At 37.9% G+C, this 25681-nt stretch overlaps 1 protein-coding gene across 1 annotated transcript; it reads left to right on the forward strand.

Moving 5' to 3' along the window:
* Nucleotides 1-6548: 6548 nt before the first annotated feature.
* LOC118801213 (alpha-2-macroglobulin-like protein 1) lies at nt 6549-24029 on the forward strand (the record flags this gene model as incomplete). Its single annotated transcript, XM_036561393.1, is given in 25 exon segments — nt 6549-6732; nt 8320-8476; nt 8949-9001; nt 9112-9132; nt 9541-9709; nt 10373-10457; nt 11405-11534; nt 12278-12392; nt 12490-12599; nt 12942-13112; nt 14206-14231; nt 14285-14375; nt 14918-14981; nt 15227-15372; nt 15719-15746; nt 15749-15810; nt 19072-19162; nt 19403-19579; nt 20412-20415; nt 20970-20990; nt 21311-21464; nt 22798-22807; nt 22987-23177; nt 23401-23613; nt 23907-24029. Coding segments are annotated over 25 exon segments (2596 nt in total), but the record flags the coding sequence as incomplete, so codon positions are not given.
* Between the last annotated feature and the right edge of the window lie 1652 nt (nt 24030-25681).

A 25681-nucleotide genomic window follows, 5' to 3' on the forward strand; every position in this document is an offset into this window, starting at 1 on the left:
ATGACCATTTAGGCACTTTTCGCCCTTCATAGCTGTATAAGCTTTAGAATTACAGCAGCAGAGAAGAGGAGATGGTAGAGATTAAAGAGTCAGTCCTCTCCAGAAAGCCTGCAGCTGTTCACGTACCAATGCCACTGTTTATCGCACAGTCTTGAAGCAACAGTGAGGTCAGAGAGTCTGCTGAACACCTTGCTTCCTCTCCTGTAGGTGGTGTCTAGACTTCCTGAGATGACAATCCTGGCTTCTGTACTCTACTTAACTGTTTCCCTAAGAAGTGATCCGAAACGCTTCCTCAGGACTTTGTGGGATAGATGCGGTTAACCACTCGATGATGACCACAGTGCCAATGAGACCAGAGAGCCTAGGAAACAAGAGACAGCAGCATTAGCTCAGAGCAGACGCTTCAGATGTTTTTAGATGAGGTCTCTGGTATTAACCCATCTTGAGTTGTCAGTCGGAGTGCTGAGGCTTTGAACAGTTGCGGTGAGTGAAATTGTGTAACCAAACAACATAACTTGAAAGATTAAGATAAAAACTGTTAAATATAATAAAGAGTGAATGAGCAAAAACACAGATGACCTGTTTAATTTACTCCTTATAACAAAAATAGAAAGATATCATTCTGTTCTGTAGATATTTTTCGTGTAATGAGTCTCATTAACTAGAAAAAACAATCAGTTTAACCAAAAAAGAGAAATCATGCAGTAAAACAAACCAATATACTGTTTTATTCAAATCAAATAAATATCTTATGAAATGTGACAGTGGTCACCAACCTTCCTCCTAGAGATCTACTGTCCTGCACAGATTTGTTCCAACCTGCTCTAACATTTTTACCCAACACTAACACGTCTGATCCAGCCAATCAAGGACTTAGTTAGGTGGAGCAGGTGAGCAGATTATGGTTGGAACTAGACAGACCTCCATGACCAGGGTTGGTGACCACTAATGTAGATTAAGACGACCAGTGTTTTACATCAATTTAAAGCTTTTTTACAGTGTTGTTTACATCATCAGCTAAAGAATAATAAACTAATTATAATACAAAGCAAAACTACAAAACAAATGACTCCTAACTACTTCATAGATGTCCATAAAACAGTGGAGGAAGCTTAATGTCAAAGTTATTAGTGTTTCTGAGGTGACTGTGCTGTGATAGACAAAGTATTCCTGCTGTACAAACACCAGTGTTCATGTTTTGATGGAATTCATTTCATTTGTGATGTTTTTAATGGTGTTTGAATTTGGTGCTGAAAATGCTTCTTAGCTAAAGTGGTTTAGTTTGTTGTATTTTTATAAGTAACTGACTAAAAACAGTGACCACTACCTGTCTGACACTTTTCACTGTTGAGCTTTGTTAGTGAAATAAAACTAAAACAACCTAGAATTCAATAATAAACTAAAATCTCCATATATATAACCTACAATAGTCATGTTTAGTTTGTTCTGTTTGCCCTCCCTGATGTAGAAGTGGTGGTCGTCGTTATCAGAGCCCTGTTTGTCCTCTGGCCTGTGCTAACGCTGCTAACGTTACTGTGCTAGCTGTGTTTTCTAACAGGTTAATGTGAGATTCGGTGTGAAATTCGCCACATAAACAAGAACAAACAGTGCAGCACTGAATGTAGTGTGTGTTGTTGAACTCTCGCAGGGTGAGTTTCTGTCCTTTTCCTTCATATTCATGCAGTTTGTGAGCGCAAACATACCAGCACTCTTCTGATTCTGCTGGAGCTGATTCAGCTTCCTCCATTTCAAGCATGCACACAAAAGTTACTTGAGTGCTGACAGCGCCCCCTTCTGGAGAATCTTCAGACTGGAAAACTCAGAGAGACTTTAAAAGCCCCCATTCATTCTGAGCACAGAGAAACGGAGCTCAGAGCCGGAGTTCCTACTCTGGGCAGAACGCGGACCACAGGATGACGCGCAGCTACAGCGCTTCATGTAAACCATATAAGGCTTTAGTGCTGACTTCATAGTATCAGCCCCTGGTGGCGCAGTAGAGAGGCCGCGCTAACTTCGTGTCCGTTGGCTTGGGCGATGGTTCGAATCCCGCCCAGGCTCACATGACGGATCGGAGGTGGTCGGCCCGTCCTCGCTAACCGGGGTGCTGTGTTTTGCAAAAACAAACAAACAAACACGCTTATTAACTTTCCTACATCTCTTATTCAGTCACTTCACCTACCAAACGGCAGTGTTATTCATTTTAAACATGTTGCCGAAACTCAGTAAAAACACCGTTTATATTCCTGGTTCTGTAATCAGTTCACCAGGACCCTTATTTTGGAATCCAACACCGACACAGACCTGATCCAGGCGTCCGGCTCTAAAAGCTCCTCATAGAATATTATTATATGAAATCGTTATGAATCCTCACTCTGATGTCTGACACACTGTTTACGGTAGTTTATGATACAATTTCGGTCTAAAACGTACACTCTTAGATTAATGTGTCATTTTTTCTACACATCCACTGTGTCATGAGTATTCTAACACATTCTGTGCTATTTCTGAATACACTGAACACATACATGTGTAATATAAATTCAGAGTTAGTCTACACATTTATGTGTTGATTCCTGAGAAAATAAATTTGTGATTTTTTTTTACTTAATGAAACTTGCATGTGTTGTGTAAAAATGAGAAATCGTGTTGTATCTAGAAATATAAACTACATACATAGATACATCATCTAAACCGCTTATCCTTCTGGGTCGCGGTGGGGTGCTGGAGCCTATCCCAGCTGTCATTGGGCGGAAGGCAGGACACACCCTGGACAAGTCGCCAGTCCATCGCAGGGCAATATATATAAACAATTTACTATACTAATAACAGGATGTTTTCTTTACAACTGAATGTGATGCTTGTATTATCTGCTGTATCACAAATGTATTGGGCCTCTTAAAAAAAACGTAAGTAAATGCTTCAAAATTGGGTTAATGCAAAAAGGTTCACTGTGTTGGTGCTTTTGTTTTTGTATTAATTAGTTATCCATCCACTACTGACAAGGAGGGTCTAGCAAAGAGTATCGTCACTGTCTTTCCATCCCTGAGAGTCCAAGTAGATGGGAAAGGAGAAGGATTTGTGAGTATCTGGTTTGGATTTTTGGTTGAAAGATGTGCACAGATGACTTCTACATGCCTAATATTAGGTTAGGCAAGGGATCAAACCTGCTTTTTATGGACACTTCTGCATACGTTTAGGTAAATTAGCATTATCTTGCCTTTAGAATGCAGTATATTACTGTTGCACATGTAATTCACATTTTTTAGTTTATGTTGTGATTATGTGTGAACTAAAGGCATGTTTCTGTCTCGCATCAAATAAAACTGCTCTTCAAGATGAGGTTGCACTAAATTGTATTTACTTAAGTTTCTTAAAAGTATAAAATTATAAATTTTATATGTTTAAAGAAACATTTAAGGTTTAAGATTAGCTCTAATAGCAGTGCCACTAGGAGCAGTCGTTGAGACGCAGGCATAGAGCGAGGTCAAAAAGTCTAAGACCACGTTGAAAAGTTGATCATGTTTTTCTTTTAAACCTGAAAATAAACAACAGAAAGTATTAAAATTTTGCTGAAATTAAAACAAAGAAAAGCTGTGTAGTGAAGAAGAAATATTTGAGCTTGTGAACCATTTCTCAGTTGTTATTTAAATTTAAACAAATTTGTGACATTGACCCTGTTAAGGCCTTTGTAGAAATTGAAGCTTCAGAAACTCTCAGGTGGATCTGATGTACATATCAGTCTTTCACACAAACTTGTATGGCAGCTCGAATGTAATTAAAGCAAATGCGGAACATGCTGTATCAAATACTAAGAAATTCTGAAATGCATGTTTAAATAAGGTAAGATTCTAATTTTTATGTTAGTAATATGATTTGTAGTGAAACCATTGAATAAAAATCACTGCGGTTTTTAGTATTATTTTTGTTATGTGATATTTTTTATATGTGGTTCTACTGGTTTTGTTTTGTCTGTTCCAACCTACTAAATCTCAGAAAAAAAAAATATTGTGATGCATATTGTGTATCGTGAAAATGTCTTGCAGTATTGTGATCATGGCCATATTGCCCACTCTTAACCGCAAATGTGAAACGTAGTTCCTGGTGAGTGTCAATACTAAAGAGTATAGCATTTTGTGTCATTTAACACACCTAATTTAACTCAGCAAATTCCAATTTTCTACATCATTTCAGCTCAGCAGCTGCTGTTTACATTGTGAACCGACAGAAATTCTCCAAAGTCACTTGGAACAAAATCGCTTACATTAACTTGAATTAAAATTAAGAACGTTTTTGCCTTCTCCTGCAAAGTTACTATTTTTGAAGATACATATTTTTCTTTGGACAGCAATGATACGTTAACATAGACTTTTTCTTTTTTTTTGTAAAGCTTGATGCAGAGCTTGATAAAATGCATGAAGGAAGGGGAGACTTGTTCATAAGACGTTGGGAGGCTACCATCATTCCCAAGTTGCTGTCTTGGAAAAGGGTGATGTTGCATCTCTAATTGAAGAGATGGAAGACCAGACTGAAGGTATCCGTTTTCACATGCACATGAAATCCTAAATTCTTTGTGTAAATTAATTATTGGTTAAGAATTTGAACTTTTCTGGCCTATGTGTCTATTATTCTCATTTTTAGATGAGATGTGCTATGCTATGCTGGTAGTACTCACTCATCTCCTGCCTCCGGTCGCAGTGAGTCGCTGTTGTGTGAAGTCTGCAATAACGTACCTACTTGATTTTGTACCGGTAGGTTTGTCAGCATTTTCAACAGCTTTTGAATTAATCATATTGCAGTGTACTCCTCTATGACTCAACTTCCACATGAAGGCTATTGTAATTAGCTGAGAGTTAAACCAAGTGTGTTAAATGAGGCAAATTGCCAAACTGCAGTGCTGTGGCCCTCTAGGACTGAAGTAATTTAATGTAATAAAACATTACATATTCGGTGATCATGTATGTAGTGGGCCTATGTTAAAACACTCAGTGATGCTGCCAAACTGAGCTTTGATTTTGTGTATATTTGCCTCCTAGGCTGGAAGCAGCATAGCTTCCCTCTGTGATTCACGGACTTCATCACAGAATTTTCAGGTTTTAGTGCACAGTTTCTATTTATTTGCTGAGTTTAATATTTTTGGGGAAAGAAACGTAAAATGTGATGTTGCTTTTGCGCGGGCCGCATTGTGTGCACCTCTTGCAGCACGTAACAGTAACTGTGCATTGAAATGTGTAAAGCGTGTTCTCTGTAGAGGATGTGTTAACTTATTCACACTCAACACGCGTCATTTGACCGAGGTGCCAAAACTTTTGCATAAATTAGACTGTGGAATTAAAACTGAATCGATAATTAGGAGTAATTAGGAACAGTTCAGTTGCTAAGAAGGAAAAACTGAACGGCTCTTTTGTGGAAGCTAATAGCCAATCAATTAGCATGTCTGCATTTGCACAGTGCAAACTAGTGCTAGTACTGAACTGAACCATTGGCTGTTAGCTTGCACTCATGGTTTATTAGCCATGTTAATATATTTCTTTAATAAACACTCTGATTCTTGTTCACTTGCCAAGTATGAATGAAAGCAAACATCTCCTCTGTGGAAGCTAATAGTTAGCATGACTGCATGTCGCTGCTGTCGGAAGAAAACCTCGTATCTCCATTTTTGTCGTTTTTCAGTTTTTGACATAATCTGAAAATGCCCTTTGCATTTGTGTATAAATTTCATGATGAACTGACCATAAGGAATGGCCCCAAAGTACTTGGAAAAAATTCTGGTTCCATTGACTTACATTAAAAGTAATGTATGTTTTTTTTCCTTTTCCTGTAAAGTTAATATTTTGGAGATATGAGGTTTTCTTCCGACAAAAGCGATATGCACAATGCAATCTTGTGCTAAACCATCGCTGAAAAAACAGCACAGCTGGTCTAGTGCTGGTCTGATACTGGTTGATGCTGGTTTAGCTGATCTTCCAATTGGCTAATGCTGGTTGGTCAGCATACCAGCATCGAAACAGAATATATACTGGTTTTACTGGTGACCAGCCATTCTGGTCTATGCTGTTTTTTTCTAGCAGAGCTGTGCAATTAAAAAAGTGTGAATATTGGCTTGTGTTCACTGTCTGTTAGCCACGTTAGCATGTTTGTTCAGGCTATTCCTCTAATAAACTTACACTCTCATCCTTGTTCAGTTGCTAACGAAGAATGTAAGTGAAAAGCTCTTCTGTGGAAGCTTATAGTCACCAGTTAGCCTGAATTAACTCACACAGTGCTAACAGGGCTAAATTAACTATCCAAAAAATGTGAATTGAATTGAATTTATCTAGTGGCTAATAGCTTGTATTCCTTTTTAGGCACGTTCACACGTTTTCTTAAACTATTGCTTCAATTAAATTCAGTTAACACTCTGATTTCTTTTAAGTTATTATTAGTGGAAGTGAAAAGCTAATAGCCACCAGCAAACATGACAGCATTTGTATAGTGTCTTGAAGTTGCTTGTAGCTCATCTGTTTTGGCATGTTTTTTCAAGCTTACACTCGTTCTTGTCCCCACTTAAGCATTTATATGTTGACCGTCTCGTCCCAGCCAGTAGGGGGCACAACAGAGACGCTATGTGTTAATGTGTACCCCCTTCAAAAACCACTATCATTGATGGTGACGCTGGAACACAGCCAAAACAGCAGGATGCTCCTGAAGCAGAACGCCATCAAAAAAGACTTCTATCAGTGCCTTCCCTTCAAGGTCAGTAACGGTCATAGCCCACTATGAAGACTCAACATTTTACCAGCATGTCCTTCATATCAAAATAGAATAAGCTGCAGTGTTAGAAAGGGTTCTCCAAGGTTCTTTGGGAAAATAAATAGCTATATATAGAACCATTGTGTTTTTTTTTGCATGGTTATCTGGTTCTTATCTATGATGGGAAGCCTGCTGTACAGTCGTATGCGAAAGTTTGAGCACCCCTGGTCAAATTACATGTTGATTTTTTAAGTGAACACATCCTCTACAGAGAACACATTTAAAATGCACATTTAGCAAGATGTGGCCTGTGCAAAAGTTATGGCACACTCTGTATTTTATGTTTTGCTTTTTTAAATTGTGTTAAACTCAGCAAATAGACAAAAACTGCACACTTAAACTGGATGTGTTAACAAGGCATGTCATTTTCAACCTTAAAGAAATTTAAAGAAAGTCATAGGAAGTCACAGAAGTGCAGTGTAGAAGCCTTTTTTTTGCTTAGAGTGTGAACAGAAAATTTTGTAATACACACAAACACACCGATCAGGCATAACATTATGACCACCTCCTTGTTTCTACACTCATTGTCCATTTTATCAGCTCCACTTACTATATAGATGCACTTTGTAGTTCTACAGTTACAGACTGTAGTCCATCTGTTTCTCTGCATACTTTGTTAGCCCCCTTTTACCCTGTTCTTCAGTGCTCAGGACCCCCATGGACCCTCACAGAGCAGGTACAATTTGGATGGTGGATCATTCGCTACTTTTAATGTAAGTCAATGGAACCAGACTTTTATAATATTATAATAATATCACAATATTATGGTACCGTTTTTGCATTGTCTAAACAATTTTTGTGATGATTAACTTCTTTGTAGTTTTCAATGCCCTCCATATGGACCGGACTCCATTACCCACTCCTATCCCTGCTTTAATATTTGTTTATTCACACTGCATCGTGATTTTGCTGGTATTATTCTTTCACTGACTTTGCTTTTTAATAGGTCAATAACTCAATTTCCAAAATGCTTAAAGGGCTCATGCCCTACATTTTTCCTGTGTGTAATCCCCCCCCCCTTGGGGTCCAATCATGACGTGTGTTTTATGTACCAAAGCAGCATAATTCATTTTTAAACTGAACATGTTTCTACCTCTCCTAAAACAGGCCGCTGTGGTGCCTTTAAGACTGATGTATGTAAATGAGCTCTGTTTTGATTGGCTGGCCTGTATTGCGCCACATTCTAGCTTAATAAAGCTGAAAGGGCGGAGCTGAACTACTGTAGGCCTAATAAGCTGAAACATACAAATGAGTTAGATATTATGACATCACAAAAACACTGAATTAAAAATTTTGAAAATTAAAGTTGAAATAAGAAACTGGGATGTGAATGATACAGATTCAAGTTTTAGCAACATTCATACAACATTTTAAACTCCTTTATATTAATTAAAAGAGAATAATTAGATTTTTTCTGATATGGGCCTTTTAAGCATTATATGTAAATGACCACTGGCACTGACTGTAAACCTTGAACTTCCCTTTCTTACACATTTATCATTTTTTGACTGTGTTTCTGCTCTTCTGCAGGTTCCTGATGTAAACGTTGAGTCGGAGGCTTCCATTAACGTTCAGATCAGTGGAGAAGGTACGTTTCTGAACAAGACCACGAAGATCCTCATCAGACCTCCTGCTCAGTTGACCATCATTCAGACAGACAAACCCATCTACAAACCTGGACAAACAGGTAACTCAAGAAAACCAGCTGCCATATTAATTTATTTTTTTGCACAATTTGAGAAGCAGCCAGGCGTTTTTTACATCATGTGAATGTTTCATGATGAACAGACGGATCTAAACACACATTTGAGCACAATATTTTATAGTAACATGCAGTAAAATTACAAAATCAGTTTCCTTCCCTGTTACTCTTTTAGAGATATGAGGTTAAAGGGGAATTTCCGCATAATGAAATAGTTAAAACATGGCTTGGCTTTATTTGTGTTGTAGTCATGGCGACCCCTAGTTCCTATCACCACCACTGTAAAGAAATCTGAGTCTCTACAATTTCATATCAAAGCATTCTGAATGACTCTGTTTACACATCAAACACTGAATTATGCCGAGAATTTGAAAAATTGGTGGAATTCCCCTTTATAAAAAAGCTGCTCCACCTTCTTTTTGATGGTTACAAGTAATGTATGTATTTTTCTCCACAGTCAGATTCCGAATCGTCTCTCTGGATTCCAGTTTTCTCACCTACGAGCAGCAGGTACGACGACTCCAGTCATTTCTTTAATGTATTTTGCACTGTAAACTAAACTGTGCACAGAGAGTAACACACTATACTGCTGATTATAAACGCTTTTCTTTCTTTTTCAGTTCCCAACAATAGAGCTGCAGGTATGGTGCAGTCATCAACTCTACAAGCCTTCAGACTCTATAATCCATCTATCTATGTTTCATTTTGTCTTTTTTTATTAACTTTTGCTTTTTTCAACCTTCAGATTTGATGCTTAAGCACTTTAAGATGCTACATTTACATGAACATGTACACGAGCTGCTCTGTGAATTGATGATGATAATGATTAATATTATTATTAAATTTTAATTTTAAATAATTTTAAAGGTTGTTGCAGTGTTCTTGCTAAATGTGATTCACTGTTTCTGGAGGTTTTGAAGACTGTAGCTTGTGTTATTTATATATATATATGTATATATATAAATATATATATGTATATATATTTATATATGTGTTATTTATATATATATATATATATATACTCTATAAATATATATATATGTTTTTAGGACCCTAACTTCAACCGTATTGGTCAGTGGCTGAACCAGTCGACGGTCAGCGGCATCCTGGATCTGTCCTATCCCATGAACACAGAGGCCCAACAGGGGTCTTACATCATCACTGCCTGGAACGAGAAAAACGAGGCGACCAGCCAAGACTTTGAAATCAAGGAATACGGTCAGACCGAGAAATGAGCTTCATTATTCAGATGTTATGTGTTTAATTATCACAATGTCCCATTTTATTATAAGGAATTATTTATTTTTTATAATTTTGTTATAAACATGTATATTAATATTACATTTCAGAATTATAGTTCAATATCTAACATACATTATGTAATATCTACTCTGAATCATTCAGTCACTAATGAAAATTATTCAATATTTATGTATTATTCAGTATCTACTATGAATTATTCACTATCTACTGTGAGTTATTCAGTATCTGTGTATTCTTTGGTATCTACTCTGAATTATTCAGTATATTACTATTAATTATTCAGTATCTAACTATGAATTATTCAGTCCCTCTTATGAATTATTTAGGATATACTATTAATTATTATGTGTCTGCTGTGAATTATTCAATATCTACTACAAATAATTTAGTGTCTACTATGAATTATTTAGTATCTATTATAAATTATTTACTATCTACTATGAATTACTCAGTAGCTTCTGTGAATTATTTAGTATCTACTATGAAACTGTTCCAAAATTAGTGTAAAACCACAGCTTTATGTGTTGTTTTTAAACAATTTAAGGGATTCCTTATAAAATAATATTTGTCTGTTTATTAATTTAGTTTCTTCTAAATTATGTTTGCCCTCTTTTGCAGTTCTACCAAAGTTTGAGGTGATTGTCAAGCTTCCTCCAGTCGTAACGGTTCTGGACAAGCAGGCCACTCTGAATGTTTGTGCCAAGTAAGTGATATTTAAAGTGGCCCAAATGAACTAAAACACCTGCCATCATAAATTTATTTTGTTGCTGTGTGTTCCTAAAACCCAAAACCTAACCTTAATGCTAACCTCAAGACTAAGCCTACACCTACTCCTAAACCTGACCCTAACCTTAATGTTGTTTATAAATCAACTGAGTATCACCAGAGAGTTTGATATTAAAGTAAGTATCATCTACAGGGGACCATCCAAATATAGTGTGACCAAAATATTAAAGCCATGCCGTGATTTCGTTTCAGACAGGTTTAGTTTCTAAGTTGTTAAAGGAAATTGTGGGATGCACGACGCAAGACTGGACTGAGTTTCTTTGGCACTAAAACTGTATCATGTTATAAATGCTGTTTACATAGGTATGCAAAAGTTTGAACATCCCTGGCCAAAATACATGTTTTGTGAAAATAAGTCAGCACATCCTCTAGAGGGCACACACAGCATTTTTCTGCTAATTGTAGTGTACAGTTTCTATTTTTCAACACATTGGGAAAAAATATAACATATAAAATGTGCCAGAACTTTTGCACAGGACAAGTTTGTTAGATCCCCCCCCAACATCTGTTATGTTAGAATCAGTGCATTCAAATGTGCAGAAGTGTGTCTCTGTAGAGGACGTGTTCACTTATTTACACTTAGAAAATCAATAAATACACGGAATTTGACTGCCCAAACTTTTACATACAACTGTTTTAAGCGTTACATTAACAACTTATAATGCGTAATAAACATGACTATAAAATGTTGTTATTATTTTTACATTTAATATTTATAGCCATGTTTGAAATCCCTCCTCAGTACTCTTTAATATATGATGTATGTGTTCTGTGAGATTCTTTTGGACGTGCTAGTTGCTGCAGTGGTCAGTGGTGATATGTTCGTTACTCCTGTTGTACCTTTTTTGTTTCCTATGCTGGCAGCTATACGTATGGGAAGCCTGTGAGTGGCTCCGTGAAGGCGGAGGTGTGCCGTAAACGCTTCACCTTCTGGTGGATCAGGCCTGAAAACAATCAGACAGCCTTGGACATCTGCAAAACATATTCTATGACGGTGAGTCAACAAAGTTATACCTGCAGACAAAATTTCAGAAGAGAGCTCTGAAAAAATATTTCTAAACCATTTATGCAACTTTTGATAAGAACCCGGTTTGAGGAAATCTGCATGCTTTTCTTTATTGTGATGCTATTGTTATTATTATTATCTACTTGATAAAGAACTGAAGAATTCATTGTATGTAGTTTTTTTTCAAAAAGAGTTATATATAGCACCAAAAAGGAGTCAGAGAACCTGTTTTGGTGCTCTATACGCTGTTAGAAATAAAGGTTCTGTGCAGGTACATTTTTTATTCATTAAGATAAAAACATTGTAAATGTTCCCTCAAAGGTACAACAGTGGTTTTAAGGTCTGATTGTGAACCTTAAATAAGTTTATCCAGGTGAAGAGTTTGTATTTGTGCCTTTTCATAACCGAATGTTTTAAAACAGAACAGTAAAATAAAACCCTGGAGACGAGACGGGGTGTGTGGAGTCAGTACAGCTTAGAACATATCATTTCAGTGGATTATGGTTCAGTTATGTTCCCTGACTAAAGGTACTGAGATGGACCCTTGAGGGAACCACCCCAGTGACAGTTTACTACCTTTTTTTCTGAGAGTGTAGCTTATAATATATTTTACAGTGTATTTTATAGTGTATATGTATACGCTAGTGAAGTACCTACACTTGTGGTGTAGTATTAAAAAAATGCATTATATATGTCAATGTGCTGGACATTCTGCTCTCGTTTTTTCTCAGACTGATAAGACGGGCTGTGGATCTACTGTTGTGAATCTGATGGAGTTCGCAGTGACTGAAACACAGTATGAAGACGTTGTTAGTGTGGTGTGTGAGGTGGAGGAGTATGGCACTGGTAAATTCTCCTCAACATCACTCTGCTTAATGTCAGTAATGAATAAATGAGCTCTGATTGAACACAGATGTCTAACAGTTCTGTGTTCCCTCTCCAGGGGTGGTCCTGAAGGGGTTTGGCAGCATGACTGTCACTAGTGACATTGTCACAGTTACCTTTGTGGATGCTCCTCAGGCCTTTAAGCTTGGGATGAGCTACAGAGGAAAGGTAATAAAGGAAGAAAACTTTTTAAAACTTTAGATAATGTGGAAAGCTTTCGTTTACAGACCTTTAAGGTCAACGTATGACAATGCTGATGTTTATTTGATGTTGCAGTTAAGCTTTTTTCCAGTCGTCGTATTGTCATGCCACTGCATGTTGCTATTAGATTTTTTTTTATTTTTTTTTATTAAAAACTCATTGGTATATCAATAAAGTCACATGGTTAAAGATTAGCATTGGTTTGATCTAAATAACTGACATTTGTCCCACCTTGATTTATTAAAGCTCATCTTTTGGTTTGTTTGTTTTTCAGTCTGTGTTGATGATGTTTGTCTCCTGTTTTATTAGGTTAAAGCTACTGGTCCAGACTCCAGTCCTGTCGAAGGTGCACCAGTGTTTCTAACCGTGAGGTACGGCGGAAACAAAAATGTGACCTGGACAGTAGTCACAGATGTCAACGGTACTGCCCCCTTCAGCCTAAACACACTTCTGTGGGGGTCAGAAGCAGTTTCTTTGGAGGTGAGTGAGTTTTTAGTTCTTCTGGCTGATGTTAATTACATGGTGTGACTGTGACACTCACTCTACAGCTTCATTGTAGCTTCATTGTGAAAGGCGCTGGCCCCCTTAAATGGCCAGGGCCCACCAGCAGGCCCAAAGTTTTAGTACACACTTCTATAATCTAAGAATAGCTCAGCCAGTTTGCACTGAAGTCCCTGTGGTTGCTGAATAATAAGCCTTAGTATTTAATAAGCCTGAGATTTTAAGGGGTTGAACTCTGTACTGTTCTATATCTGCTCTGTGGTAACTCTACACTTCACTACTCTGTACTACTTTTAGACATAATTCTATATTTTTTATATGTTTATGTATATATATATATATATATAAAATGTGTGTATGTATTTTATATAATTCTATATTTGTTATATTGTGGGTTGGCGAGGAATAAGACACTGGAGACATGGCACATACGGGCAAGTGCTCTTTTATTGAACATCAACTACTCCACAGCCCATATAGCACCAAAACGGGTTCTTCTATTGTTGCAATATCAACCTTGTAACAACAGAAGAGCCCTTTCTGGTCCTATATAGAACCCTTTTCAAAATGATTCTATATAGAACCATATACAACACATTTCCCATCAATCTGAAAACCACTTCACTATGCAAAGAACCCTTCAATCATGTAAAGGGTTCTTTGAGTGTTCATGGTTCTACATAGAATCATTTTCTCTACTAACGAGCCCCTCTTTTTTAAAAGGTGAATAAACATAAGAATCCATGATTTGTTGATTCTCTTGAACCTTTATTTTACTGACAAAAGTACAAAGAAATGCTTTTGAATGTTTTGGCTGACCCACTTGATCATATTTTATAAATATAAACAAATTTTGAATTTGATTTTACAGAACTTTTCAGAAATAGTGTTTGTATTTCTGTCTACATGTTTATGAGTTGCATGTAGATAATTGACGAGAACAGAATTGTCCTTGGTGCCCGTAGTGTTTTGCCTTAATGTACGTTTTCTGTCCTGTTTCTAACTGCAGTTTATACAGCAGCGTTCCAGGGCACCACATCTTAACACGTTTTTCTTCTGTTTTCTTAAACAGGCTTCATATCAAAAGGTGCAGGAACAGCATGTAAGCACTGCGCATACCGAACTATCCCACTGCATACTACTGGGTCCAGCTGTGCTGAACCTGCCGTTGTGGAGGCTCAGTACATCATACAGGGCAAAGAGATTAAACCAGGCCAGCGGTCCCTGGACTTCTTCTACATGGTACCTGCTAAAGGAATGTTTTTACATATATCTTCCAAATATGTATCAAATTTCAGATTTACAGTGTGTGCGCCCTCATCTTTTTTTTTTTTTTAAAGTGTGTTCTCTGTAGGGGATGTCTGCATATTTGCATAGAATTTTAACATGTGGACGCATATATGAACATGTATTGCTGTGTATTTAAAAGACACGTAAATATTTATAGCATATTTAGGATATTCATCTATTTTTAAAAACACATATGTTGCACATATACTGCAAATGAATTATTAACATGAGCAAACTGTTGGTACAGTGGGAACAAACCTTATATCTCCATAAATATATATATATATATGACAGGCTCAGTCAGCCGTGCCAGAATGTCATGAAGAACAAACCAGTATTGGATGGAATGATCCAATGAATTTTTTTTTCCGATTAGTTTTTGGGAGATGTGAGTTTTTGTTCCCCCCTAGAATGAGTGTATATATTGCTGTACATTGGATTAACAGCTTGAATAACTGATTAACTCTTTACTTTTACTTTACTTGTTTGTGCAGGTGATGTCTAAAGGCAGCTTGGCTCAGTACGGACGTCTTTCAGCAGCCATGAATAAAGGAACAGGTCTGTTTAACTCACTCTTCATCCATAACAAGATATTATAACATTTAACATGAATAAATGCTGGATAAATGAATAAATGCTGAAGAAATCCGATACATTATTACCCCATTAGCAGGCCGGTGTGTTCGTTTGCCATTGTGTTAACTTATTTCTACTTAGAAAAAAACGTCATTTGAGCAGTGGCGCATAATCTTTTGCACAGGACTATACATACTGTGTATCTCCCTCACTTTCTGTCTTGACAGTGAACAAAGGGAAGCTAACGTTTTCACTGCAGAAAGTGGGTGCTTTGGCTCCGCGTGCTCAGGTGGTGGTGTACACTGTGCTCCCGAGCGGAGAGGCCGTGGCCGACAGCAGGGATTTCCCCATTCAGCTGTGCCTGACCAACAAGGTGAGGACAGGAAATTCAACACTCTGATCAGATTACTTGTCTTACAAAAATTGCTAGATTATTCTGTTCATTTTAAAAGGCCAGTATCATGGAACCACAGGAGTCCTAAAGGGCTATGGTGCTGTGCTAAATATCTACTATTTCTCGTTTTGAACTGTTGTATGAATATTAGAACATTTCTAAACATGTTAGATTTGTTTTAAAAAATTAATGTAGCTTTTTTTTTTCATTTGCAAATATTGTAGCTTATTTCAAGAAATAATGCAGATAATTGTGTGTTTTTATGGAACTATGCTTTAAACAAGTAGAGTTGTAGTACAGTCTGCTCTTTCTTGTGGTTCCTCAGGTGTCTTTGACGTTCCCCTCTCCTACGGAGCTCCTGGGGGTCAGACGTCCCTCATCCTGAAAGCTCAGCCCGGGTCCCTGTGCTCTGTGAAGGCCAGAGAAGGAACTGAACCTTGAATTTGTACGTGTTTTATGTTGATTGCAAACCGAATCAGATGTCTTTACGGTGGTGGTGGTAGGATTCCACATGAATAATTCAGTGGTGTTGAGATGTAAACAATGTCATTCAGAGTGGTTTGGTGTGAAAAAACTGATTGTAGAGACTCAGATGTCTTTACAGTGGTGGTGATAGGAACCAGGGGTCACCATGACTGCAACACAAATATAGACATTTTATTTACTATCAAAACCACCAGTGAACCTACACGAGTCTTCTATGAGTTTTTATATAGAAATGTTGATAATGGTACAATTTTGCAGCACAACACTCTGCATGTATAATAGGGACAACACTCTGCATGTAACCTTCTGCCATTAATGTATTCAAATAAATGGATTAAGAAGACGTTTTAGGCCAAAACTCTATCACAAAACTATCGATTAACAATGTTTTAGGCATCAGGCAGTGTATACCTAACCGTTTTGTATAATAACTTTCTGTGAGGGACCTTTTAGAGGTGATAAACCCCTCAGACATCTGGTTCCTATCACCACCACTGTGAACAGTTCTGACTCAGTAAGTTTCTCTAGAACAGAGCGTTTCACACCAAACCACTCTGAATGTCTGAATGACTCAGTGTACATCTTAACAATTTAATTTTGTGGAACTTGGTGGAGTTCCCCTTTAAGTCCAAATGATTCATTTTTCAGCATCAAGAAAGCAGAAAACAAAAATATAAATATTGAGAAATTGAGATAATGTAACTAAACAAATAAAACTGAAGGAATATCTTTGAAAAATAATTTTCAAAATGTTAATAGTAGAAATACAAATGAGGAAAAGTTAGGACACCACCACATTCATTACTACCTAAAATACCTAAAATTAAAATGAGGTGCACGTCATCAGCTGCAAATGATTGGGACATCGTTAGAGAGGATTTGTCTCATTAAAACCTCAGACATTTAGTTTGATTTGCTCTTGATTGCCGAAGCGAGTGGTATCACCATAGCGAGATCCAAAGAGCTCTTTGAGGCAGTCAGAAAGAAGGTTGTAGAGTCTGAGAAGATATTCAAAAAGTAACAATTACAAATCGGCCTTTCCACTGTCCCGAAAATAATAATAACTGCCAGCATGGCCAGGCAAGTTCAGCCTCAAATCTTAAACAGGCCTAAAATGTCATCACAGGACCTACAGGTACACATGACAGTTGATGTCAAAGTACATGCATCCACCATCAGAAAAAGACTGCACAGGTTTGTTTTTTTCGGAGAGACGTGCAAGGAGGAAAGCCTTGCTGTCAAAAAAACCCCAAAAACATCAGGGCACCTCGAAAAAGAACAGGACGTCTAGAACACTGTGCTTTGGACAGATGAATTTAAAGTTTAATTATTTGGGCACAGTAACAGTAACAGAGGACAATTTTGGTGCAAACCAAGCACAACATTTGAGCACAAGAACCTCATACAAATGTTGAAGCATAGAGGTGGAATTGTCATGGTTTGGAGCTGCTTTGCTGCAGCAGAGCCTGGCAAGCTCTCCATCATAGAATCCACCATGAATTCTTTATTGTATCAGCAGGTGTTTGAGGAAAATGTGAGACCATCTGTCCAAAAACTGAAGCTGAAGCAGAGTTGAACCATGCAACATGACAATGACCCAAAACATCCCAGTAAATTCACAAAGAAATGGCTCAAAAGAAAGAAATGGAGAGCTTCGGATTGACCAAGTCAAAGAATTTTAATTCTATTGAGGTGCTGTGGGGTAATTTGAAACAGGCTGTGCACACCTGAAAGAATTCTGCATGGAGGAGTAGGAAAATGTTTCTCCCAGTCGATGTCGGAGACTATTTGAGGTTGTTTCCCAGCTATTAGGGCATAGGGTGTCCCAACTTTTTTCTCAATAGGAATTTCTTTTCATCTTTTTTCATTTTTTGTTAGATAAATGATAGCAAAATCAAATTTTCATTGTTTTTTCAAAGATGATGCAATTACATTACTTTCATCTATAGATATTGTAGATGGAAGAAGATAAAATATTGATATGGCCACATTTCTTAACAAAGAACTAAATATTTAATGGGGTGTCTGTCATTTTTTCACTTGACTATATACTCACACATTGAAAAAAGTTTTAATTCTTTTTTTTGTTGCTTGCAGCTACAGAAGTGGGTTTAGTGGAGCGTGATGATTGGTTAGTGAGGCACTGACTTGTGTAGACGCCCTCTGCATCACAGAATACTGCATAGCATGACAGATTTTTAGGCCAAAATGACTAATTAACCTCCTAAAATCTCAGATCCATTAGTAGTAAGGCATATTATGCAATAAATACAGGGACTTCAGTGCAAGCTGACTGAGCTATTCTTAGGTTATAGAAGTGTGTAATAAAATGCTGGCCCCTTAAGGGTTTAGGTAAAAACAGAAAACCGACAAAAGCAGCAAATACAAGTGCTTTGGGTATATTTATCTCTAACAATAAGCTTAATGCTCATCACTACCCTGTTCTTCAGTGGTCAGGACCCCCATGGACCCTCACAGAGCAGGTACTATTTGGGTGGTGGATCATTCTCAGCATTGCAGTAACACTGATGTGGTGGTGGTGTGTTAGTGTGTGTTGTGCTGGTCTGAGTGGATCAGACACAGCAGTGCTGCTGGAGTTTTTAAACACCTCAGTGTCACTACTGGACTGAGAATAGTCCACCAACCAAGAATATCCAGCCAACAGCTTCCTGTGGGCAGCGTCCTGTGACCACTGATGAAGGACTAGAGGATGACCAACACAAACTGTGTAAAAGGAGGCTAACAAAGTAAGCAGAGAAACAGATGGACTACAGTCTGTAACTGTTGAACTACAAAGTGCACCTATAAAGTAAGTGGAGCGAATAAAATGGACAAAGCATAGAATGAACGTAGAAACAAGGAGGTGGTTATGATGTTATGCCTGATCAGTGTATGTTCAACAGCTACAGGGACTTCAATTCACATTTTAATACACATTTACTGTTTAATGGCTGAATTAAACCTGTGGGTAGCGCTGTCACCTCACAGCAAGAAGGTTGTGGGTTTGAGTTTGGCTGGACGTCTGGGGTCCTTGGTGGAGTTTGTCTCCCCGTGTCTGCGTGGGTTTCTTCCCACAGTCCAAAGACATGCAGTCAGACCAATTAGACTTGCTAAATTGCTCCTAGGTGTGATTGTGTGTGTGAATGTGTTGGTCTGTCTGTCTGTCTGTCTGTCTCTCCTGTGATGGACCAGGGTGTCCAAGGTGTTCCTTGCCTTCCACCCAATGATGGCTGGGATAGGCTTCAGCTCCCCCCACAACCTAGAAGGAAAAGAGGTTTAGAAAGTGTGTGTGTGTGTGTGTGTGTGTGTGTGTGTGTGTGTAAGCATAAAAATGGCCTTTTTCCCCTAATGTGTTAAATTTAGTAAATAAACAGTAATTGTGTATTTAAATGTGTAGAACTGAGTTCTCTGTAGAGGACATGTTCACTTATGCTCACTTTGAAAATCAACAACATATCATTTAACCAGGGCCGTCAAACATCTTCATGCGAGCGCACTGAGGAACTCTGTCTTCTTTCTGCAGGAGACCTGATGGGCCGTGCTCTGAGGAACATCGACCGTCTGCTGGCCATGCCGTACGGCTGTGGAGAACAGAACATGCTGCTCTTCGCCCCCAACATCTACATCCTCCTGTACCTGCAGAGCAGCGGACAGCTGACCGCAGAGATCCGGAAGAAAGCTGAGACGTTCCTCGTGAGCGGTGAGGAACATCTCGGATTGATTTGAGATTTGAGGCAGCATGAGATTCATTTCTGCACTTTCAGTCTTTTCATCCATTCCTTCATGACTGTTATCTAACTTTCAGAAGACTCAGTTATTAGAAATTCATTACAACATTAATGATTTAATTTGATTTGTTAAATGCCGGTTATAATTTTAAATGAATCATTTCTGACTCATAGCTCAAGGAAACAAGTGGAGAAATTGTGTGGAAAGTGCAGATTGTACACTTTCAATCCATAACTCGTTAGTGGAGATATTTAATTATGGTGTGAATTTGATGAAAAGTTATTGTTGTGTTTACAGGCTTGTTTTAGAGAAAAAATGTCCATGTGGTGCTTTCTTTAACAGTCCCTAAAGTTCTTGGTATTAATCCAGTAAGTGTGAGAGTACTAGATAATTATATTGGGTGACATATTGGTAACTTCCAAGACAGTTTATTAAATTAATCAGAAGTACCAAAGAGGTTCTAGATATTAAGTGGGTAAGTGTGGGGTACAAAAGATCATTATTTTGGGTAAAATGGGTAAGCACCCAGGCAACCAGTCAGGTTCTTGATATTAAGAAGATAAAACAGTAAAATATCTCATAACTAAAAATTATTTGGAGTAATAAAGTGGCAAGAACAAGCAAACACACTGAATTTCAACGTAATCTCACACATTTAAGCAGGAAAGTAAATCACAAACATCTATAAATGGCACAGCCACCAGTAAAACTATAGGATCATTGCTTTCCGTTACAGTCCAGATTCACTTTCAGTTCTAGGTAACAGGCTCTTATGTCTTTGTACCACCTTTTCCCCTCATTAGTTTGGTATTTCCCCACATAATTATTCAAATATGAAATATTTTATTTATATTTTACCTACTTTATAGCAAGTACCTGCATCCAGAGTAATTTAGTTAGACTGTCTGGTACCCCACCCACCCCCCACCCATTTTACTCAAAATAATTACCTAGTTCTTTTGGAGAACATATCACAGATTTACCTAGTGAATATCTGGAACCGTGGTTCTCAAACTGGGGGGGACCCTGAGGACCGGGATGGGAACCACTGATCTAGAACCTGTTTGCCATTTTAGTATAATTTTTGAAAACTTGTCTAGAGCCTATGTAGAACTTTGTAGACTGTGAAAGAAAGCATCACCAACATCAATTAAAAATTTGCCATTATTTTAATGTTTTTACATTGAAAAACAGAAATAACTGTAAACTGATGGATTTAATTATGTAATCATGTCATTGTGTTACTACAATTAAACAGTGCAGCCCAACAACATAATAACTCTGGACTCCTGAGGACTAAGCTGTCTGAGTCTCTTTTACAGTGAATGAGCTGGTTTGCTTGTTTGTCTCGTGTCCTTTAGCGATCCGTCAGGCAACACCTGGTCAGTCTAGGAGCAAGAAAAGAAAACAATAATGCAGCTGACATAAGATACTCAATACATCAGGCCTTGTTTTGCTCTTTATTAAGAAGCTTAAAAATAGTAAAAAAGTACAGCAAAACAGGTTTAAAGTTTCTGAGAGTAAGTTAAAGTTCCTGAAGTTCAAGCCCAGACAGAGAGCTTTTGTTCTGCTAAAAATCTTATTCAGGACTAGACTAAGTTCTACACAAACACACAGTGCTCAATGATGGTTGATTTCTTTAACCATAAATCAATAGACGACACACAGGAAGGTTTAGGATTCCTCTGGTCTGTGTCCTCAGGTTAACAGCATTTGTGATGAAGTCCTTCGGAAGTGCAAAGCAGTTCATCTTTATAGATCAGCTGTATGTGGACCAGGCCAAGACTTGGCTGGGTCAGCAGCAGCAGAACGGCTCCTTCGCCTCAGTGGGTCAGCTCTTCCACATCGACATAAAGGTCAGGCCTTAACACAGCTGCTGCAGTGCATTATTAACCAGAGTGGGGTTGCAAGGTGCTTTATTAAAGGGGATTAAATTTCCCAAAAATTTTGCATAATTGAGTGTTCAGATGTAAACAAAGTCATTCAGAGTGGTTTGGTGTGAAATGGTTCAGATGTCTTTACAGTGGTGGTGATAGGAACCAGGGGTCACCATGACTACAACACAAATATAGCCATTTTATTTACTATCCAGAACCACCATCTCTGTATCTTTCTATCATAACTATTTCTTACATAGCTTTCTGTGAGGGAAATTAAATGCTATGTGTGATGATACTTTTGTGTAGAACTGGTGAGCTTTTGGTATCACTTGTAAAATTACAGGATGTTTGGTAGAGAATGATGGTGTTTGGTGAAGAATACAAGTGTTTGATGGAGAATGCAGATCTTTGTTGGAGAATAATGATATTTGATAGAGAATGTGAGTGGTGAAAAATGATGGTGTTTGTTGGAGAATGTGGGGTTTTGGTGAAGAATGATGGTGCTGGCGCGATGCCTTTTGTTAGAGAATGTGCGTGTTAGTTGGAGAATGCAAATCTTGGTTGGAGAATGCAGGTGTTTGTTGGAAAATGAGTGTGTGTTGGAAATTGATGGTGCTTGATGGAGAAAGGTGGTCTTTGTTGAAGAATGTTTGTGTTTCTTTGAAGGAGAACAAAATTATTTGTTGGAAAATGTGGTTTGAGAATAATTGTGTTTGATGCAGAATGATGTTTTTTTGGAGAATGATGGTATTTGTTGGAGAATAGGAGTGTTTGATGGAGAATGTTTACTTTTGATGGAGAATGTGTTTATTGAATTCAAAATGTTGATTCCCAGTTTGATTACTTTTTTAAGGTGTTACAAGCCTTTTTTCTTTTGTGTGTTGCATGATGATTGGCCACATAGGGGCGCCATCCTGTATAAAAGAGGCTGCCAGGCCACTGTCTGGAGACGTTCAGAAGTCTTTCCCCTCTGATGTGACCATGAAGAACACCTGTCCAGACTAGTGCGACTTGCCTTGTTAAATTGATGAAAGCTCTGTTTGATCTTGTGAAACTGTAAATTTTTGGGAAAAGTTGGAGATGAGCACCATTTGTTTTAACCACATTTTCTCCTGGTTTTAAACGGACAGTGTTGGGGGTGTTTTGTATTTTCTTTGGTTTTGTTTTCAGGTTTAGTTTGTAAAACCCTTAGTTGTTTTGTTTACTATTTACTGTCCCTGAAGCTACACCTTCCCATCCAGCTCAACCTCTTGTCATTTAGCTCTTTTAAAAAATGCATGATGTGGTTTCTTGTGAAAATGGTGTCCAGTGTTTGGTCTGTCAGCAGGTCTGGGCAGAGAGCCCACTCTCATTTGATGTTATGGCCTAGATGGGGTCGTAAAAGAATTGGCGGCTCTTTCGGGAACATCAAAACATCCTGTTGTCCACTGTGTGGACAGTAACGGTGTTTGGTGGAGAATGTTTGTTCAGTAAGGCTTTATTATATCCCTCTCAGCAGGCGCGCGTCACTGGAGAAGAGAGAGTGATCTGAAGGTGTTGGACTCTCTGGAGGTGGAGATGACCTCGTATGTGCTGCTGGCTCTGCTGTCTGGACCGGTGCTACAGACCTTTGATATGAGCTACTCTGCTTCCATCGCCCGTTGGCTGGCCCAGCAGCAGAACACCTTTGGAGGATTTGCATCTATACAGGTATGTCCTATCCACTCCTTGACCACAAAGCTCTGCATTTATATGGACCTGTTCCAAATGGTCACCTCATATTTAACACTTGTTTTTTGAGTTACTCAATTGTTTTTGTAGTTACTGTCACTATAGTTGTAGATTGTAGGTAATTTTGAGAAAGATGTTCTGTAAACTTCAAAAACACACTAACAATGTTTTGGTTCTCTTTCCACTCCATCCCTCTGACCAGGACACTGTGGTAGCTCTGCAGGCTCTGGCAAAATACAGTGCTGCCACCTACAGTCCAGCAGGCACCGTTGTGGTCACTGTGACCGGCCCGTCACCTCCAAAGGTATTTACAGTCAGTCAGAGCAACAGGCTGCTGCTGCAGGAGTCCAGCCTGCAGGTCGTGCCCGGAGACTACAAGGTCAAGGCTGAAGGCAACGGCTGCGTGTTTGCACAGGTCAGTCTGTCTCCATTTCTCTACTGAAAGATGATGATGATGCACCTCTTTTCTGTTCCACTTCTTTGACCTCTAATTAAACAGGCTCTTGTGGGCTGTTTCTGCTGGACGGTTTATCATATATATATATATATATATATATATGTATATATATATATATAGCCTCACCATTCATCATAAAATATTTTCACAATATAGAAGTCAGCTGATATGTTTAAAATAATGATAGTATGATGGGAACTTGATGATGAATGGAGCGTAACTTAGGTACTGATCCTTTTTTCTTTTTCCAGTTCTCTGTGCGCTACAACATCCCTCCCCCAGCCGACTTCTCTTCTTTCAGCCTCTCAGCTAACACTGCTGGAAACTGCAGCATCCCCATCCCATCTGTAAGCCTGTCTGTGACTGTCAGGTGAGCTTTACTTCGTAATAATAATAATAATAATACTATGGTGTGTGTTTTAACATCCTTCAGTCAAATTACGTTTTGTTGGTGATTTGTGAAAATTTTCTGGTAATTTTATTGCACATATATACATACAAACATCTAAGCACTTTAATGGAGATAAGAGTATTTGTTGCGACAACCTTCTACCTCCAGATGTGCTTTTAGTGCCACCTGCCATCAACAAAAGCATGTAAAGACTATAGAACGCAGCTGCAGCGGACCATGTTTGAGTGTTTCACTGTTTATCTGCTGCTCCTCAAACTGTTTGAACAATCGTTTCTCATTTTTCTTATTATTCAGATGAAGCGTTAGTTTGACAGCTCATTCTAGCCCTATTTAATCTTTTTTATTTTTTTTCTGTAGCTCATCTGTTTATAATGTGTGTGTGTGTGTGTGTGTGTGTATATATATATATATATATATATATATATATATATATATATATAGATATATATATATATATATATATATATATATAAACATGTTTTAACCTTTCACAAAAAACAAGAGTATCCAAACCTTTGCACACTGTATGTGTGAGTTTGTGCATTGATGTATGACTCTTTCTCTCAGCTGAAAAAAGGAGACTCTAAGACATACAGTCTGGTCATCCTGTGCGAAACAGCCGTGCAGAACCAGAAACCGGCTGTGGTGAAGGTGTACGACTACTACGAGACCAGTAAGAACCACTTCATTACTCTTTATTAGCCATCACAGAGTTTACAGAGGAGACAGGATCAGCTACGTTTAACACACTCATGAGCTACTCTTCACATCTACCAGAACAAATACACAACAAGGCCCATCCTACATTAATGTACTGTTAACAGACACAATGCTTTAGGCCACTGAATAACATCATGTGCAAAACTGTAGACGGACGTACTGAAAACTTCAGCAATGTTACAGTAAATATTAATAATAAACGTTTAAATAAATGCAGATAAAACCTTTAAATAAAGGTTTTAATAAATGTTTTACATAAACCAACAATGGTGATTGTTCTGTGAGTGAATTCCAAAGCTCTCCTTGAGAAAGTCCAGTATTTACAGTCACCATCCAACACCTACAGTTTTGCATGCAAAAGTTAGAACACCCCCGATCACATGACGTTTTTGTTGAAAATGTGTTAACACATCCACTACAGACAACACACTTCTGCACGTTTTAATGCACACTTTGTGTTTGTTTGCTGAATTCAAGATTATTTGTAAAATATAAAACATAAAATGTGGCCTGTGCAAAAGTTATGGCACATTCTGTACTGTAAGTTTTAGTTTTTTGTCCAACTCAGCAAATAAATTGAAACTGTGTGCGGAAGAAAGTGCAGAAAAATGTTATATTTAAGTTTATTCCCTGTAGAGGATGTGTTAACTTATTATCACTTAAAAAATTTCATCATTTGACCAGGAGTGTTCTAACTTTTGCATAAGACTGTGTGCTTTTTCATATTTACTCTGTTTAACTGGTAAAAACACACTCACTGTGCAGATAAGTGAACTATGCTGTATAAGACCTTTACAGAGTACATATTCATCTATAAGAATATCTGTAAGAAAAAATTCTGAAACATGATGTTTAATATGTTTAGTATGCAGGTTTTGGGTATCGTGAAGTAAA

Source organism: Colossoma macropomum, unplaced genomic scaffold (assembly GCF_904425465.1).
Source record: "Colossoma macropomum unplaced genomic scaffold, Colossoma_macropomum, whole genome shotgun sequence".
In the NCBI taxonomy this organism is placed as follows: Eukaryota; Metazoa; Chordata; class Actinopteri; order Characiformes; family Serrasalmidae; genus Colossoma; species Colossoma macropomum.